Genomic DNA, 16,694 nt, shown 5'->3' with positions numbered 1-16,694 from the left:
ACTAGCCGCGCAAATATCGATGATCACACAATCGATAACAGGGAATATTAATCGCTTTAGTTCCATCTCTCAACACGTGAAACGCGTTTTGAATTTACCTCTTGTGTTTTTAATGCTGCAATGGGCTTAACTAAACAATATTTGGCCTACCGGGCTATAGACAGCTTCAATATCATCACCTCCGGGCGTGCCAATGTGAACTTTGCCGTTGTGGACAAGACGGAGGGCCGATATGTGGCCGCTCCAGCAGCTGAGAATGTGATCGTGTGGGATTTAAGGTGGGTTTTGCAGAAATGGTTATTTTACATCTTTAATTAACAATTGTTAACCCCCAGAATGGGCGATCGCAAGCTGACGCTGCGCCGCGAGAAGTTCGAGGTCACCTGCCTGAGGGTCTCGCCAGATCACCTGCACATCGCCGTGGGCTACGCTGATGGTATGGTGCAGATCTATGATCTCAGCTCGGACAGGTACTACGAACCCATCTGCACGCTGGCGCTGCACAAGAACGCGGTGAGCATCCTGCGTTACGACCTGCAGGGCATGCGGCTGGTCAGCGGAGGTTTGGACACCGAACTGGTCGTCGTCGATGTGGTGGAGCAGGCGGGAAGGGCCCGTTTGAGCGGCCATAATGCCGCCATCACGGATGCCCATTTCCTGCAACGAGTGGTAGACGACAGCATCGTGGTCAGCTGCTCGAAGGACACGCAGATCAAGTTCTGGAACCTGGAGACGCATTTCTGCTTCAAGACCATTGTGGACAACCGCACCGAGGTCTGGGCACTGGCCTTTATTGGGGATCTGATGGTCGCCGGAGCTGGTGAGAGCGGCATGAATGTTTACCGTCTGAGGAAGCACGAAGGCGCCATCACAGAGACTCTGGAGTCCGCCGTTGAAGGGCTTTCCATTGACGACGAGGACACCATTAGTCCCATCAGTGTGAGCAACTGCGGCACCATCCAGCGGGCTGGAAAGGGTCGCACCGTTAACCTAGTCACCGATCCCAGTGAACGAGTGCTTAGTTGCCACGGCACCAACGATCTAATCGAAAACTTTTATATCTGCACGCCAGAGGAGGTAAAGAAACGCCTGGCGAAGCGGCTGAAGAAGGAGAAAAAGGCCGCCGAGGATGATGGCTCCGAAGAGGCCAAGTTGTCCACTGAACAGTCCCTAAGCGATGAAATCAAGCGACTAGAGAGCATCCGCGCCAAGCAAAAGATCAAGTCCATCGATGTCGTCTTAGGGCTGAACCAAGAGCTTCGTGTTCTGGTCAGTTTGGCCAACAACAGCCTGGCGTTGTACTCACTGGAGGCGTCCATCAAGACACGCAAGGCAGCCGATCCCAGTGTTAAACTGCTGAGGTCACTTACTCGCTTAGGGCACCAGTCCGAGGTGCGATCCGTGTGCTTCAGCAACGATTCACTGGCCGTTGGTTCGGGCGCAGGGGAATCCTTTAAGTTCTGGGATCGTGATGCCATGCAGTGCCTGCGCACTGTGCCAACGGATTACATCCTCTGCTCGAAATTTGTCCCTGGCGATCACTACGCTCTTCTGGGCATGAAGAGTGGCAAACTTCTCATAGTGGACGTGGCAGCGGCTGACATTGTGGAGGAGATTCCCGCCCACGAAAGCGAGCTGTGGTCCATCGCCATACTGCCCGATCAGAAGGGATGTGTCACTGGCAGCGGCGATACCACGCTGAAGATCTGGACATTCGAACTGATTGATGCCGGTGAAGGTGAAGCCCAGACCAAGGTGCTGTCCCTGCTGCACAAAAACACTCTGAAGCTGGAGGAGACCGTGCTCTGTGTGGGCGTCAGTCCGGACATGAAGTACCTGGCTGTGGGTTTGCTGGATGCCACCGTCAAGATCTTCTTCCTGGACACCTTTAAGTTCTACCTTTCTCTGTATGGCCACAAGTTACCTGTGCTCTGCCTGGACATCTCCTATGACTCCAATCTTATCGTGACAGGATCGGCAGATCGTAACGTGAAGGTATGGGGCTTGAACTTTGGAGACTGCCATCGTTCTATCTTTGCCCACGATGATTCAGTGATGAGTGTGCAGTTCATACCCAAAACTCACATGTTCTTCACGTGCGGAAAGGATGGCAAGGTGAAGCAGTGGGACGGCGACAACTTCGAGAAGATTCTAACCTTGCCTGGACACATAGGAGAGGCGTACTGTCTGTCAGTATCTCCAAACGGCCGATATCTGGTCACCTGCGGCTCGGATAGAACTCTAAGAATGTACGAGCGCACAGACGAGACCATTGTGCTAAAGGATGTGCAGGAGGAGGAGCGGGAGCAACTGGAGAACGAGCAATTGGCCACGGGAGAGGACAACACAGTTCCCCTGCTTCCTGGGCTCAAGATGCCTTCCCGCAAGACAGTGGGTTCCGAGCAGTCTGCGGAATCCATTCTCGAATGCCTGGAAATATCCAAGCAGTTCGAGTTGGAGGCGGAGGAGAAGCCAGAATTGCATCCTTTGATGCAGGCTCTGCAGGTGAAGAACCCCGTGGACTTCCTGGTCAGCACCTTTATGCGGATACGAGCCTCCGATCTGGAGGAGGCCCTACTTCTGCTGCCCTTCTCTACTGTGTGCGAAGTCCTCGAGCGCCTGCCCACTCTGCTGACGCAGCGACCTGATCAATTGGAGCTGCTCTGCCGCGTCACCATCTTCCTTTTCAAGGTGCACATGAAGCCCATCTCGGCGGCGAAGAACATGAAGCCTTTGCTGGTCAAGCTCCTTTCGATGCTCAAACGAGACGTTGGCCAGCTGCGAGATGTCTTGGGGTGGAATCTGCATGGTCTGGCACTGCTCCAAACCGAAGTGGAGCAACGGGAAGGTGTACAGCTCTTCCGAGAGGCCACTCAGGCGCGCAAGAAGCGGGATAAGAAGCGGAGAGAGGCCAGCAAACGGAGGCTGCAGATCCAAATGGTTTGAGACGAAATCCCCTAGACTTAGTTGTACAAATCCAATTAAACACTGTTAGTTATTCTATGCTCTTCTGGATTTCTATATTTCTGTGAACATACTGTAATTTGACAATGAGGAATACACCTTAATTAGTAAGCCAAGCATGGGAGCACTTGAAATTTTCTGTAGACATGTACATATGAGATTGGCAAAATGGATAAAAGCCACTGAGGAGCAAGGGAAACGCAGTGTTAACATGGATTAGCCTTTAAAACTAAGACGTTTTCGTTGGAGACCAGGACGTGATGATTTAGGCATAACATAAAACGTATAACTGGGGATAAGCGTAGGAGCAGGACACTTGAGGAGCAATCAAAATGTATTTCCAGGTTAACAAATGCCGGCCTTGGGGAAGGTGCCATCGCCGCCGCCAGTTCCACAAGGACCTGTGGGTTAAATATGGCTAGATTAAAGAAATGTTAAGAACTAAATGGTCTTTTAACCCACCACCACAGCGCTGGAAGGCGCCCGGCGGGCCGTAGCTGAGTTTCTGGATAGTACACTTCTCGATGGGACCGGTTGGACGACAGTAGGATGTGTACCTGGCCCAGGGCAGCGGCTCCTTGGGCGGCACACAGTTTGGCAAGTAGCTGAGCTTGTACGTGGTGCACTTCTCCATGGGGCCTTCGTTGCGGCAAAAGCCCTGTCGCGGACGCACAGACTCGGCGCGCGGGAAGCAGGTGACGTCCACGGGCATGTAGGACAACTTGTTCACCGTGCAGCGCTCCATGGCTCCAGTGGGCCGGCAGAAGGCGGTCCTGGGCATAATGGGTGCCCGCCTCACATGTGGCTTGGCCACAAAGTCGTGCTTCTGGGTGGTCATCGCATACATGGGTCCATCGAAACGCAGTCCATTTTCCATCGGCCGGATGGGCGGAGTGCGCTCCGTGCAGTTCGGCTGATAGGAGAGCTGTGGAGGATGGCATTAGGAAGGATATTACTTTGGTTAGCTTCATAAACCCCATTTGGAAATTACCTTTTGAATGGTGCACCTCTCGAGCGGTCCACTGGGCCTGCAGAAAGTGTCCCTGGGCAAGACAGGAGCCGGCTTGGTCCTGGAGGCATCCACTGGCATGTAGCTGAGCTTGTAAACCGTACTACCAGATCCCGAGTCATTGCCACAGAAGCGCAAAGTGGTAAGCGGTGTGACTGGAGCAGTTCGCGCCTCGTTGCAGTTGGGCATGTAGCTGAGGTTGTAGGTGGTGCACACGTTGGAGTACCGCGGCGGCACACAGCGGATCTTGTCGGCCCAGGGCGTGGGCTCCTTGGCCGGCAGGCAGACCGGCATGTAGGACAGCTTCTGGATGGTGCAGCGCTCCATCGGCCCAGCCGGCTTGCAGTAATGCGAGCCCTGGATCATGGCCTTGGGTGGCGGATTCTGGCACACATCAATGGGCATGTAGCTCAGCTTCTGGATGGTGCAGCGCTCCATGGGCGCATTCGATGTGCAAATGGCCACCCGCGGCACGATGGGATCCCGCTTCACAATGCCCTTGGGCACGTAGTCGTGCTTCTGCGAGGTCATCGCGTAGATGGGTCCCTCGAAGCGCAGACCACTCTCCATGGGTACGATGGGTGGCGTCCGCTTCACCGGACACGGCGGCATGTAGGACAGCTTCTGAATGGTGCACTTCTCCAACGGCGCCGTGGAGGCTCGGATCTGGGAGCAGGGCATCACTGGACGAGCCCTTACATTGTCGCCACAATTTGCGTAGAACGAGCGCCGGTAAATGGTGTCCGTGTCCAGGGGAGCCGTGGAGCGCATGAAGTGCGACTTGGGCAGGATGGGCATGGTGCGAGGCGGCTGCTGGTAGCAGCATCCTGCGTAGTCGCCGCAGTCGCACGGCGGACACGTCGATCCCGGCGGACAGGGTGAGAAGTCCGTGGGCGCCTGGCAAGGATCGCAGGCACTGGGGCAGTATGTGTTGCAATCACCGGACATGGCTGTGGCGCAGACGATAACTTCAAGAAACCCTCAACCAAAAGTGAATCAAAACGGTTGTGAAACCAACGAAAACTTCTGGGCAATTGTCAAAGGAAATAATTTTGTTTGCTCGGAGCTGGGAGAACCGACTGAGTGGACTTCAAAACACTTCCAAAACGACTAAAGAATAATTTTGCTCGGACACTTGACGACGACGAAAGGTTTCCCAATGTGTTCTTTGTAGGCAGAGGTGGTCGAATGGCTTTGACTTTGAAAATCGTACCGCACCGATTGAAATGTAACGCCCGGGCAACCAGGAAAATATGTTTTAACCGGCTTTTTTGTGATCATCTTCATTTATTTCAGTTTACATTCTTCATTGCTAGGTTATCCTGATATTTGATAAATGATAGGTCCTACAAGTGGTGAGGGTAGCACTCTCTTCCTGGGACATTTAAATAATCATCTTCACACCGAACTTCCCTAAGCACTTTAAACGCATACATAAACAAACGGTTGCATCGTAAATTGGAATCGGTAAATGTGCCTAACTAAGCGTCTAACTAAAGTCGATTTAAATAATTAAACATTAATAGAAATCACGTACATTTTAACTTATTTACAACATTTTTGCCTGCTCTATTGGTTTGTGTTTTGGGTTCCTATGGGGCTCGGGCGAATACTTTAAGGATCAGCAAATCATTTCTAGTACATAAATATTGAATTATTCGGTAAACAAAACAATTCCATTCGCGGTTTAAACATAAAATCAATAAATCGATCCCGTGTATAAGCGGGGTGAACTGAGGGGCGCACTTGTCCATCGCTGCTGCCATTAAAACATTTTTTGATTCTCTTACAAGTTAGTTGTCTTAGACTATATGCTCGTTTCTTAATATTTTTCGCAAAGAATATAGTAAAAATACAATTATATATGTGGGGGTGTATATGATTCAGTTCGCTTGACGTCTTCTCGCTTATCGACAATGTTCGGGTATACATTATATATAGATAGATCGCTGAAGATTCCGCGTTACAAGGTGGGCAGATTGGCAGGCACCTGGTCCAGAAAATTGGCCGGAAACTGGCCCTGGCGACCGCCCACCTCGCCGTACAGCCAATCCTCGTTTATTCTATAAAGCACTGTGACCAATTCGTTCTCCTGCGGATGGATAATATAATTAGTATCTTGTACAGGTTTTGCCTTAAAGGATTCTTACCTGCAGGGCCAGATCTCCTTCGACTCCGCCAGGGAAGTGATACAAGCAGAGCGCCGTGGGCAGCTGCTGTTGCGAAGGACTGGGTGAAGCTGCTGCAGCAGCAGCGGCTGGAGCACCAGCACCACCACCACCAGTGGCCCCCAATGGCACTTTGATGTCCACGTAGTTGAGTGGAAATATGCCCTCACATCCGGAACGCGTGCGTCCGCGCATCCACTCCGGCGTGGGATGGTCCAGCAGATAGATTTTCTCGCCCTCCTGCAAAAATTATCGTTATTATATCGATTTTAGCAGCACGAGGTTCCAAAAACTCACCCTAAAGCTGAGATCACCCGCCTCCACGCCATCGAAATCGTATAGCGCAATGGCATAGGGAACGACCTCCTCCTCCATGTAGCCCTGGCTTCCGTTGCTCAGCGCCAGAGCGTCCACCTTGCCGTTGATCACGTCGAGCAGTGATATGCCGCCAACAGGCAGCGGCGGCGGTGGTCCCTTGGGCATCGGTGGCGATGGTGGCGTCTCCGATCCTGCATATCCCCCACCCATGACATAACCTGGCGGCACGCCCCCAATGAATGGCGGCGGCTTGGGAGCCTTTGGCTTTTGCGATATCTTCGGCTTGATGATGGTGGGCATGGTCAGCGACTGTGTGGGCGGCAGCAGGCTCTTGCCATTGCACAGCGGATTGTCTGAGGAGCGCGACTGCAACTGGTAGGTCTGACGCACAGGAGCAGAGCCAAAGCTATCGACGCCGCCGCCGTGTCCCATGCTGTCCACCGCCTCCCACGGATCCAGCGGACTCTGTGTGGATGGCCGCGACCGATGGTAGTCGTCCTCGAATCCGCTCTCCGGCTGAGAGACGCTGCCATTGTTGGGCGAACTGAAGTTGCTGTCCGAGCTGAAGCTGTCCACGCTGACGCAGTCGCTGTTGGACTTCTGCGTGAAGGTGGGCGACGAAGGCGGCGAATCGAAGCTGATGAGCTGGGCATCGCTGGTCTGCTGAGAGGCATAGTGGGAGGAGCTACTGTGGCTCGAGGTGCTGTAAGCGGCGGTTGTGGTGGTGGCCGAGTTCCAGACGGCATTCCAATCCCCATTGGTGAAGGCAGCCGAGGAGGCGGAGGCATTGTTGAAGCCACCGCTGCTGGTGCTGTGGCTGCTGTGGCTTGGTGTCCCGGCATTGCCGCTGCTCAGGCCGTAGACGCGATTCTCGGCTGCAGCCTTGCTAGCAGCGGCCGATGCCGTGGACGTGGGCTTTTTGCGGTGAAAGAGGTTCGAGATGAGTCTGCTACCGCCGGCGGCCGCCGATGCCGTCGAGGAGGAGTTGGACTTGGCCATGTTCTGCCCATTGACCAGCACCTTGGGCGGCGGCGGTCGCGGCGGAGGCATCTTCTTGAAGCGATCATTCCCGTTGCCCCCAAACGGATCGTCGTCCCAGTTGGTGGCCGGCGTGTAGCGCGCCTGTGGGAACTTCCTCGTGATGCTCGATCCTCCGGTCGGCTCGTCGAAGAGGCTGCCGTTGTTATTATTACTGACGGCGGCGGTGGTCCGCTTGTGCTGCAAGTTCTGCGACTGCAGCGGGCCCTTGGGCGGCGGCGGCAGCTTGATGGTCAGCTTCTGGAGTCCTCCGCCGGCGGCCTGCTGCTGCTGCATGTGCTGCTGCTGCAGCTGGAGACGCAGCTGCTCCAGGGAGGCATTCGCCCCAGCCGCGGCGCTCTGGCCACGTGATCCCGGTGGAGCCGGCGCCGGTCTCGATGGAATGGTCATGCTTTCTGCAAGGCAAGGAAAAACGGGTATTAATTATCTTGTAATCATGGGCAGCAGCACGCAGTTCGCCGGCAAATGGCGTTCTCTAATTAAACATGCAAAATCAGTTTTCTTATCGCAAATATTTGAGGCCCGATAAGCGACACTCACAACAATGGGAGCTTGTACAGAGGGCTGCTCCGAAACCATAGACTCGCACCCCTCCAATCTGATCTGACTGCACACTATCTGTGGCACCTTCCTACTCGAAATTTCTAAAACAAAAACAAATGCGAATTTTTTAACGAGTTTGCTGAGTTTCTGTGAGTAGAACAAGCTGATAGAACTGGGAAAATAGGGAATAGAGGGGAAAGTTATGTAGTTCTGACAAGTGTCAGGGTGGGGACAGAAAACTCTAGGGTGTAAAAGGACAAAATAGGAGATTTACTTTCCCTTAGAAATCCCTAAGATGAGCAACTGATTTACAATTCAGATTAGAAGAGTTCTTTCTAAGAATCAATGAACTCTTCTGGAAAAACTGTATTATTTTTCTTTACTTGAATATATTTTATAATGTTTTTACCTTTAGAGTGTCACCTGCCTTCTTTATAAACAACCAGTTGAATTTACAACGCAAGATAAGATATTAGTTAAAGCACTTAATACAGGAGGTTTGCGAGTCGAGACTTTTAGATAAATGAGCCTCGACCACAGAGCGATTAGGCTCTCATGGTGTCGAATGACTCACATGGAGTAATTATTACCCAGTAAGCCCCATTTAGTAAAGCCATATAGTAAGGCACACGCACAGAGATTTTCAGCTATCAACACCTGGGGCCAATTCATAATTAAAAGGCGAAAACAACGAAAACAACAATCAATCGACAGATACGAAATGCTCCTTTATTGTTTTCTATTTACGATGCAATTGGAATAAAAAGCGGGAAAATAAATAAAGAACGTGTTATTTTTGCGGGGGTTTCGCGAACATTTACGTCATCCTGCCAGCTCTTCTGCTAATCGCTGCGGTCTTTTCTAGTTTTCCACCTTTCTATTTCTGTTTCAGCTTTTCACGTAGCGCACATGCGATGATAGAGAGTGAAAAGAGGTGATATCAATGACAGCGGAGCAAAACGTTTTCGAGTTAACGCCGGAACCAGAAAATGAGTAGGTGGATTGCGCTGCAGTTGCCCCACTGCTCTGGGACGCTCGGTGCCCGGCACATGGTGGAACCGATCTGCACACTCGTAGAGCCCAGCTGAATTGGACTGCAAGTGGGATGTTCCCTCGAAGCGGAAAACACATTCACAGAGCCCGAATGATAAGAGAAAAGCGCCAATGTCGCCCTCTCGCGAGAACAGCAAAGCTGTTTGCGTAAACAAAACAATATTTTAAACAATTTTAAGTCGCAAAATATTTTAGAGCAGCCGGAGGGGCGGCATTCTGGGCCTTAAGCTGGTGTCATTTGATAAAAGCTATCCAAATACCATATTTTTTGCGATTCGCAAGATCCATCTGTTGGGCGGAAAATAAGTGCGTCATATGGAGAATTCCCTGATGCACAGTTCGCGGAAAAATATTGACTATATAATGATGGGAAGAGGCACGAAAAATGGGTGTATTTTTAGTCGGTAAAAAGTTCTAGCATATGGCCGGAATTACATATGTTTATTGTTTGCCCACACAAATATTTGCCACTCCTTCCGGTTATGTGAAAAGTGTTTTCCGCTGGGAAACCTCAGTGAATAAGCCAGCTTCAAAGGGAATACACGTTCATAAGTAAGAAAAAGCGCCTGAGAAAGATTCAATTTATAAATAAATTGGTACATTTCCATACCATTTGGTTTGAATTGATCAATTTGGCGATGGGATTTGAAATTCCGAATATATGAAGTGACTGAACGATCAAAGAAACTGGACAATATGAGGCATTTAACGGATCGTCTGCATATCTATGGGATGGACTCTATGCATATGGACAAAAGAACACAGATCTGTATTTTAGATTTTATGCCAACTTTCAAAACTTTCAGCTGGTTCAACAAGCAAGCTATCATAACAAATAAGCGTTGCATGCGAAATTCATGCAAATTTCACGTGTCTTCCATAGGAAAAGGCCTCCAACCTCCCATGCAAATGAAATAAATACAAAAATGGATAAATTTGTTAGGCGTTTGCCTGTGGTTTTGCCCATTATTGGGCAACTGGCTGCCCAAATGACTGACTGACTGATTGACTGAGTGACTGACTGACTGTGACGCTAATCGCCGCCACGTTCTCACCGGTTAAAGCCGCCGTGGACGAGAATAAACCTTGCAGTCGCAATCTAATTAAAATCACCTTCAGAAGGTGATGACGGGAGAAAGAGCAAGAGAAAGTACGACCACCCACCGCCCACTGTGCTGGGGTTCTGAATGCCAATTTAATCACTGGCACAGCCCCCTGGCCCAACCATTTATTCGCTTTGTACGGGCATGTGCAGAAAGTCAAGAGCAAGAGCAGCCTATTCGGAATGATATACATTGTATACATCACAATTGCAAACACGCTTTCCTTTTCCCATTTCCCCGGTGGCGTCCCCATGTAAAACTGATCAAATAATCACCCTAATCGCTGGGGCGGTTAAACCGAGCTGGTCGTTTATGAGGTGCTCTACATTGGCATATTTACACTCGTTATCAGGGCAATTAAATAAATCAAGCACCATCGTGAAGAGCTAATGAGGATGGCGCAAGCAAACTAAGCGAAAAGAGGACTATTGCTTAAGATAGTGTCTATGAGGTAGGCGTTATTTCACCCAAAATGACTTTGGTCAAAGAACAGGTTTGCCAATTGATTTTATTTTGGTGGGGAGTGATTAAGGACTGGTTTGTTCTTAAATCTCTGATTATTCGATTTCTAAAATGCTCAATCAAAGCTCTTTCCCCCTCCATCGAACACTGGCAAGGCCTTCGGAAGTGTGTAACAAAAGCTACCCGTGTTTCTGCGGTTCAAGCTCAATGCCAGTGAGAACCAACCGGTTTTCTACGAGGAGACTCCCTGCCTTTACAACTTTAGATGAGAATAAAGACTGTGAAAATGCCTGCTAATTGCTACTTCGTTTAGTATTTTCCGACATGGGTTCTCTTGTAACTCGGTTCCAGTGAAACTGTCGGAGATAGTTTTTGGGATGCGATCCGATGATTCCGTCAGTTGACAGCATGTGTGGGTTTGGCTGGGTTCGGCCAACTTTTACTTCGGCATGGGCCACCGTCCTCAAGCTTGACCGCACGTTCCGAGCAAACTCTCACGAACAATGGCAGACGAACGAAAGCAGAACAAAAGAAAGTGACATACACATCGATCTCTGTGCTTGGCAGTGGCATCGGTACATCTGTGTGCATGTGGGGTGGAGACGTTGCATTAAAGCCGAGTGAGAGCGATATTAATAATCGAATCGAATCGAAGCGAAGTGAAGTGAAATGGAATGGATTGCATTTGAAAGAGCAATTTCCATGCTCTGCTTTTGATAGATTGTGCTCAATTGTGCACTTTTCTCTTTCTCGTAATTGCCGATACTTCGGCACACACCTACACCCACAAAACACGGCCGCGACGACCTTGAATGCTTTTCATTTCACCGACCAAATAAAAACTAGACCACAATCACATCACAAAGGGCTACAAGTGCTCCATTAGTCGCAGAGCTGCGCCACTTGAGCGCCCAATGAGCAAAGCATTAACCTCTCCGAAGAGGCTACACGGGGAAAATTATATAATGTTAAAGCTACTAAAGCTAACATTAAAATATAAGAAAGTTTCTATTCAAGTCACGTTTTTGAGTCACATTCGTATCGTTAAAAGTGCTAGCAAAAAGAAAATACTTTTAACCGGAAACCCATGAATATTCAGCCACTATTTCATTGATGGAAAAATATTTACTTTTGAATTTTAGTGGAATTTTTGTCGTCGAGAAACTATATAAATTTTATTTTTATCTTGAAAAACTGTAAAGCTAAAAGTTTATTTTTTGCATGAATCAGTTCTTATGAGTAATATAAGAAAAAACAAAAAAATGTTTAGGAAACAATGGATTTGAAAATTCTAAAAACGTTGAAATAAGAAATACACAGGTGAATTTGACTTTCTACCAACAGATTCACTTATTTCCTGTTGTTCTGGAAAACAAGCATAAATAGATCTTTATTTTATACTACAAAAATATGAAGTTGCACTTATTTTTTATTGTGTAGCGTAAAAATAACAAACGGGAGCAGCGGCAACAAAACGCAAAAACGGAGGCAACGCCGAAGTCAATTGAATTTAATGCCCAGGCCCGCTGACAAGTTAAATGAACTTAACTAAAAACACGCCCCAATTTTTGGGTTGTTTTAACTTTAATTTGGTCTTTTTGTAACCATTTTCAACCTGAAGAATCGGGGAAAACGTGCCCACAATGCGTTCAAGCAATTAAAGCAAATTACTGCAGAGAACAAAGCCGAAATCATTCAATTTACATCAAGAGCGATAAAGAGGAGCGATGGCGATGAATGGATGGATGGAACAGAGCCACGCTTTGTGCGGGGGGTCTTTGAGGTTAAGGTTTATTGAGCTCTGGGGATCTCTTAGCGGGCAGTCCGGCATAATAAGAACTCCTTAGCGTCAGAGGGTTAAAGATTAATTTGATTTTCTGTTTGCTTTGGCTGGCTCTCACAACGATCGTTTCTGTGGATACAGCTTGAATCTGGTGCGACAACAATCTATTCAAACCTACACGCTTGCTCCTATATGAGGGGTAAATATTGGATCAGCAAATTTGGCGCTTTTGGGCAAATGGCTAAAATAAAACAGCTTTCCGAATCAGCATACTTAACAAAAGAGCCGAAAGTCTATGGCGAAAAATCGTATAAGGAAAGACTGGGCAAAACCCAAGTGCTGAGAATATATATATCGAATATAACCCCCGATTTTGCATTGTCTGCGGTAGTTTTCCTTCTGTCATGGCATGGAAAGAATTAAAATAGGTGAAATAAAAGCATTTACATTGTCAGCACGTTTCCCTGTTCGTCATAGCTTTTGGCTCTTCTCTTCCAGCATTTTCAGCCAGCTCGTGCAGTTCGTTCTAAAAGCGTATTTGCATACTCACAGCGATTGATAGACGAACTACAATGTAGTTCTGTGCTCTGCCCACAAATTCTAGACAAACAATGCGGCCTGGAAATTGCACGTTCGAATGCATAAAACATGCGATGTGAGGAGCTGCAGTGAAGTCCATCACTGTGGCACCGAGCTCCTCCGCCTCCGTTCCGCCAGTCCACTCGTGCGTTCCACGGCGGGACACTTGCCGAATGTGGGTCAAAGTTGAATACAATCAGAGCCGAGAGCTGGCATCAGCACTTTCTGTGCATATCGAGTATCGAGCGAAAAACACTTGCAGGCACTTTGAAAAACAATGTTCTTTTCTGAAAGGCCCATAAAGAGGACCTTTTGTTTCAGTCATGAATACTATTTACATGCGGAGTCGATGTCAGTCGTAAAAAGTGCGAGCATTACACTTATAAAAACGAAAACCTTCAGCAATAAACATCGTTCCAAAGATCATTGTATCATATCATTCATTCATGATAAAGTTTTATAACGAGTTGAGTTCTACACTTATTCTTACTGATATACCACATACCATACCATAGTTACCTTATTCAAAGGCTATACTATATCTCTTATAAAGTAAGCCTTATGATAATGTATTTTTCTCTGGTTTCAAGTAAATTTTTTCCCATGTATTGTCAAGATACACATTTCCTGTTTTCGAAGTACATAGGAGATTGCTCTTCAAAGGGTTTTATCAAGCGGCAGAGGCGCCGAAAACAGGGGTGCTTTGAGGGGCTTTCTGCCATATGGTATATGGTATATGCGTGTCGTGTGAGGATCGGTCGAAAGTCAGTCAGCTGGAAAGTGAGGTAAGCGCCAATGCAACACCTGCTGCGCCCGAAAGTGACAAAACGAAACCGAAATTGGGTTTCTACTTTATCAGGGAAAAGGAGCTTCACATGATATGAAAATGACTTTATAATAGCACCATAAAATAATATTACTTTGGTAAGAACCAGACCCTTTCTTCCATTAGAAGAAGATTCTCTTTTATAACGTATCATATTATATGTGCTGTTTGTTCTACTATATAAAATCCCCCTATACATACTATAAAAAATGGGTCTATCATCCATAAATGTCACTCTTAGCACCCCTTCTTATCGCTAGGGCACCAGCAAAACAGTCGGAACTAGCGTAGCATATCGGTTTGTGCAATATATTTGTATTGTACAATAGCCGCCGAGTTTCTTCTTGCCACACAAGTCGGTAGTCACCCGGGCAAACATTTAATTAATTAACAAATACGACCTTGGCTGGAATTTCAATTAAGTAAATAGCTTGTGCAAAACTTCAATGGAAGTGGAAGTGGCTGTGGCAGTGGCCAATAGAGTGAAATGAAGGCAAAGTTGCCAGGGCGATGGCGATGTGGTTAAATATCAACTGCGGGTAGGACAGGGTAACTAACCTTTTGACGACGTCCGATTCGGTCCGATCCGATCCGCTGAGCTGGCCTAGTGGGTTTTTTTGCTGTTTTCGCTGGCTTTGGTATTGTCTTTTGGCGATGCGCCCCAAAGAAGGTGGACCAAAAAGTTAAAAGTTAAGGAGAGTGACTAATGCCCGCACGCACACAGTCGCAGTTAATTTGTTGTCACACACACACAGACGCGCGCGAGCGAGCGCTTACACTCGCGGGCATCAACTTTGCACTCCTCGCCCCTCTCGCTCTCACGCATTCAAGGTGGTTAAACGAGAGGTGAGCCAAAAACAAAAACAACAACAGCGGCGGCCAGCAAAGGCACACTCACACACACACGCGCGCGCTAAATAGCTGAACAGCAGCTGCAATTGTAGTAGCGCGAATCCGTGTAAAAAACAATAAAGGAAACAGGAGAAGAAGAAGGAAGTGCGCCCGCAGCTGCGACAATTATTGCTCGGTTATTTCGCAGCGCGTATTGCAAAATATGCGACTCGGTTTTCTTAATACTTTTGTTTAATTATACGCTCGCACACACACGCACACAGCAAGGCACTTTTCCATAACGAATTACATGCACGAATCACTTTGAATTATGCCACTTAATAGCGATATTTGTCTGCCTTGATATGCTTCGGTTTTTTGCCAGGTGGTGTCGCAGCAGCGTTATGGAATAAATGAATTATTTTTCAGTTTTTATTGCGCCTCGAACGCGTCCGTTCCGTTATGTTCGTTCTGCCAGAGTGACCATGGTCTGAGGCTGGAGGAATCCTAGCCAACGCAATAACGATTTTGGGTTCAGACGTTTCTCAACACTTATTTATATTTGTTTCTATTGTTATGGTGGGTTTCAAGTGGAAAACTTGTTGAATATATTTTATAAAAAAATTATTGGAAAGCTAATGAATTTTTAAAAATTTAAAATAAAATATAAGAAATAGAGAGAAATAAATAAACTTTTCCTGTCTAGTTTTCCTATGCTATCACACATTTAAAAAACATATGGCGAAGATAAACGAATAAAAACATAATGTATATTGCCTAAGTTGATTTTTATTCAATTAATACTTTATTAAATATTATTTAATGTACCCTGATGTTAAATTATTTTTATTTATGAAATTTGTAATTTTCCTTCTTAAATGATTTTAATTGCGTTAAAATAAAGCTTTAACTAAATTAAAGGCGTGGCTTATTTAACTTTAACTTTATTTTTTAGATGCAATATTATGTAATATTTATAATGTCTCGAGTTATCGATAGGGAAGTGCAGTGTGCAGTGACTATAATCCGCCGCAATGTGACCGTTTCTCCAGGTGGGTTCCCGCCCAGTCTGACCACCTCGAGACGCCCCGAAAATACTGCCAAATAAAACCCGAGTAGGCTTTGCACATCCCTTCGAAAAAAAGACTCCCGACATATTTTATTTCGCCTGACCAAACGCCGCCGACGAACGCAAAAACGCGCGCACATCCACAAGGACAACAACAAGGACCGTAGACCAGGAACCACAAGTTTTGGACCAGCTGTCGCAACAGCCGAATCGAAGCTGTGAAAATGGATGACTCACGCGAAGAAAGCCAGTTCATTGTGGACGACGTGAGCAAGACGATTAAGGAGGCCATCGAGACGACCATCGGTGGCAATGCCTACCAGCACGACAAGGTGAACAACTGGACCGGCCAGGTGGTGGAGAACTGCCTCACGGTGCTGACCAAGGAGCAGAAGCCCTACAAGTACATTGTGACCGCCATGATCATGCAGAAGAACGGGGCAGGACTGCACACCGCCAGCTCCTGCTACTGGAACAACGACACCGACGGATCCTGCACGGTGCGCTGGGAGAACAAGACCATGTACTGCATCGTCTCGGTCTTCGGACTGGCCGTGTAGAGAGGAGATTACGGATACTAGAAGGATACGGAACTGGAACTGAAGGAGGACTCCCCATCGCGGGACATCACCCGGGACTTGGGGGAATCAATAATAGCAACTAACTGATAAGGGGGAGGGATTAACAAGATTGCCGTCGTACACACACACCACACAGAACTAAGCACACACCCACTTTGATCGGCCATCCTGCTGCTAGGACGAAATTAATTATGATAATTCACCGGAAAACAATGTTGTTTCCCAGCAGCTACCAGCAACTACTCGTTGCCAGTGTGCGCGCCTAATGTTATTCTTGATTTTGAATCTAAAAACTAAATAAAAAATGTCTAAAAGTGTAAAAAGTTTGGTGGTGTTCATGTATGTTGATTTCCATGGCAACTATTTG

At 47.6% G+C, this 16,694-nt stretch overlaps 4 protein-coding genes across 5 annotated transcripts; 2 read left to right on the top strand and 2 right to left on the bottom strand.

Moving 5' to 3' along the window:
* Positions 1–50: 50 nt before the first annotated feature.
* LOC108024514 (WD repeat-containing protein 3) lies at positions 51–3,003 on the top strand. Its single transcript, XM_017094467.3, has 2 exons — positions 51–278; positions 336–3,003. Exons 1-2 carry the CDS (start codon positions 121–123, stop codon positions 2,944–2,946), a joined length of 2,769 nt encoding a protein of 922 aa, XP_016949956.1. The 5' UTR covers positions 51–120; the 3' UTR covers positions 2,947–3,003.
* Positions 2,996–5,173, bottom strand: LOC108024531 (stabilizer of axonemal microtubules 1). Its single transcript, XM_017094502.3, has 3 exons — positions 3,956–5,173; positions 3,427–3,889; positions 2,996–3,365 (listed from the first exon to the last, which is right to left on the bottom strand). Exons 1-3 carry the CDS (start codon positions 4,919–4,921, stop codon positions 3,310–3,312), a joined length of 1,485 nt encoding a protein of 494 aa, XP_016949991.1. The 5' UTR covers positions 4,922–5,173; the 3' UTR covers positions 2,996–3,309.
* Positions 5,174–5,240: 67 nt separating this feature from the next.
* LOC108024521 (ubiquitin carboxyl-terminal hydrolase 36) lies at positions 5,241–15,173 on the bottom strand. 2 transcript variants are annotated; one of them, XM_017094480.3, is made up of 4 exons: positions 14,405–15,173; positions 6,439–7,892; positions 6,124–6,381; positions 5,241–6,065 (listed from the first exon to the last, which is right to left on the bottom strand). In XM_017094480.3, the coding sequence occupies exons 2-4, from the start codon at positions 7,885–7,887 to the stop codon at positions 5,937–5,939; spliced, it is 1,836 nt and encodes a 611-aa protein (XP_016949969.1). In that variant the 5' UTR covers positions 7,888–7,892; positions 14,405–15,173; the 3' UTR covers positions 5,241–5,936. The 2 variants fall into 2 exon arrangements, with proteins under 2 accessions (XP_016949969.1, XP_016949979.1); XM_017094490.3 differs by lacking the exon at positions 14,405–15,173 and adding an exon at positions 8,038–8,238.
* A 596-nt stretch (positions 15,174–15,769) lies between these two features.
* Positions 15,770–16,650, top strand: LOC108025372 (dynein light chain Tctex-type). The gene has a single exon (XM_017095840.3). The coding sequence runs from the start codon at positions 15,971–15,973 to the stop codon at positions 16,304–16,306; it is 336 nt and encodes a 111-aa protein (XP_016951329.1). The 5' UTR covers positions 15,770–15,970; the 3' UTR covers positions 16,307–16,650.
* The last annotated feature ends 44 nt before the right edge of the window (positions 16,651–16,694 follow it).

Source organism: Drosophila biarmipes, chromosome 3R (assembly GCF_025231255.1).
Source record: "Drosophila biarmipes strain raj3 chromosome 3R, RU_DBia_V1.1, whole genome shotgun sequence".
Taxonomy (NCBI): domain Eukaryota; kingdom Metazoa; phylum Arthropoda; class Insecta; order Diptera; family Drosophilidae; genus Drosophila; species Drosophila biarmipes.
Note: the sequence above shows the minus strand (reverse complement) of the source record. Positions and strands in the feature narration are given on the sequence as shown.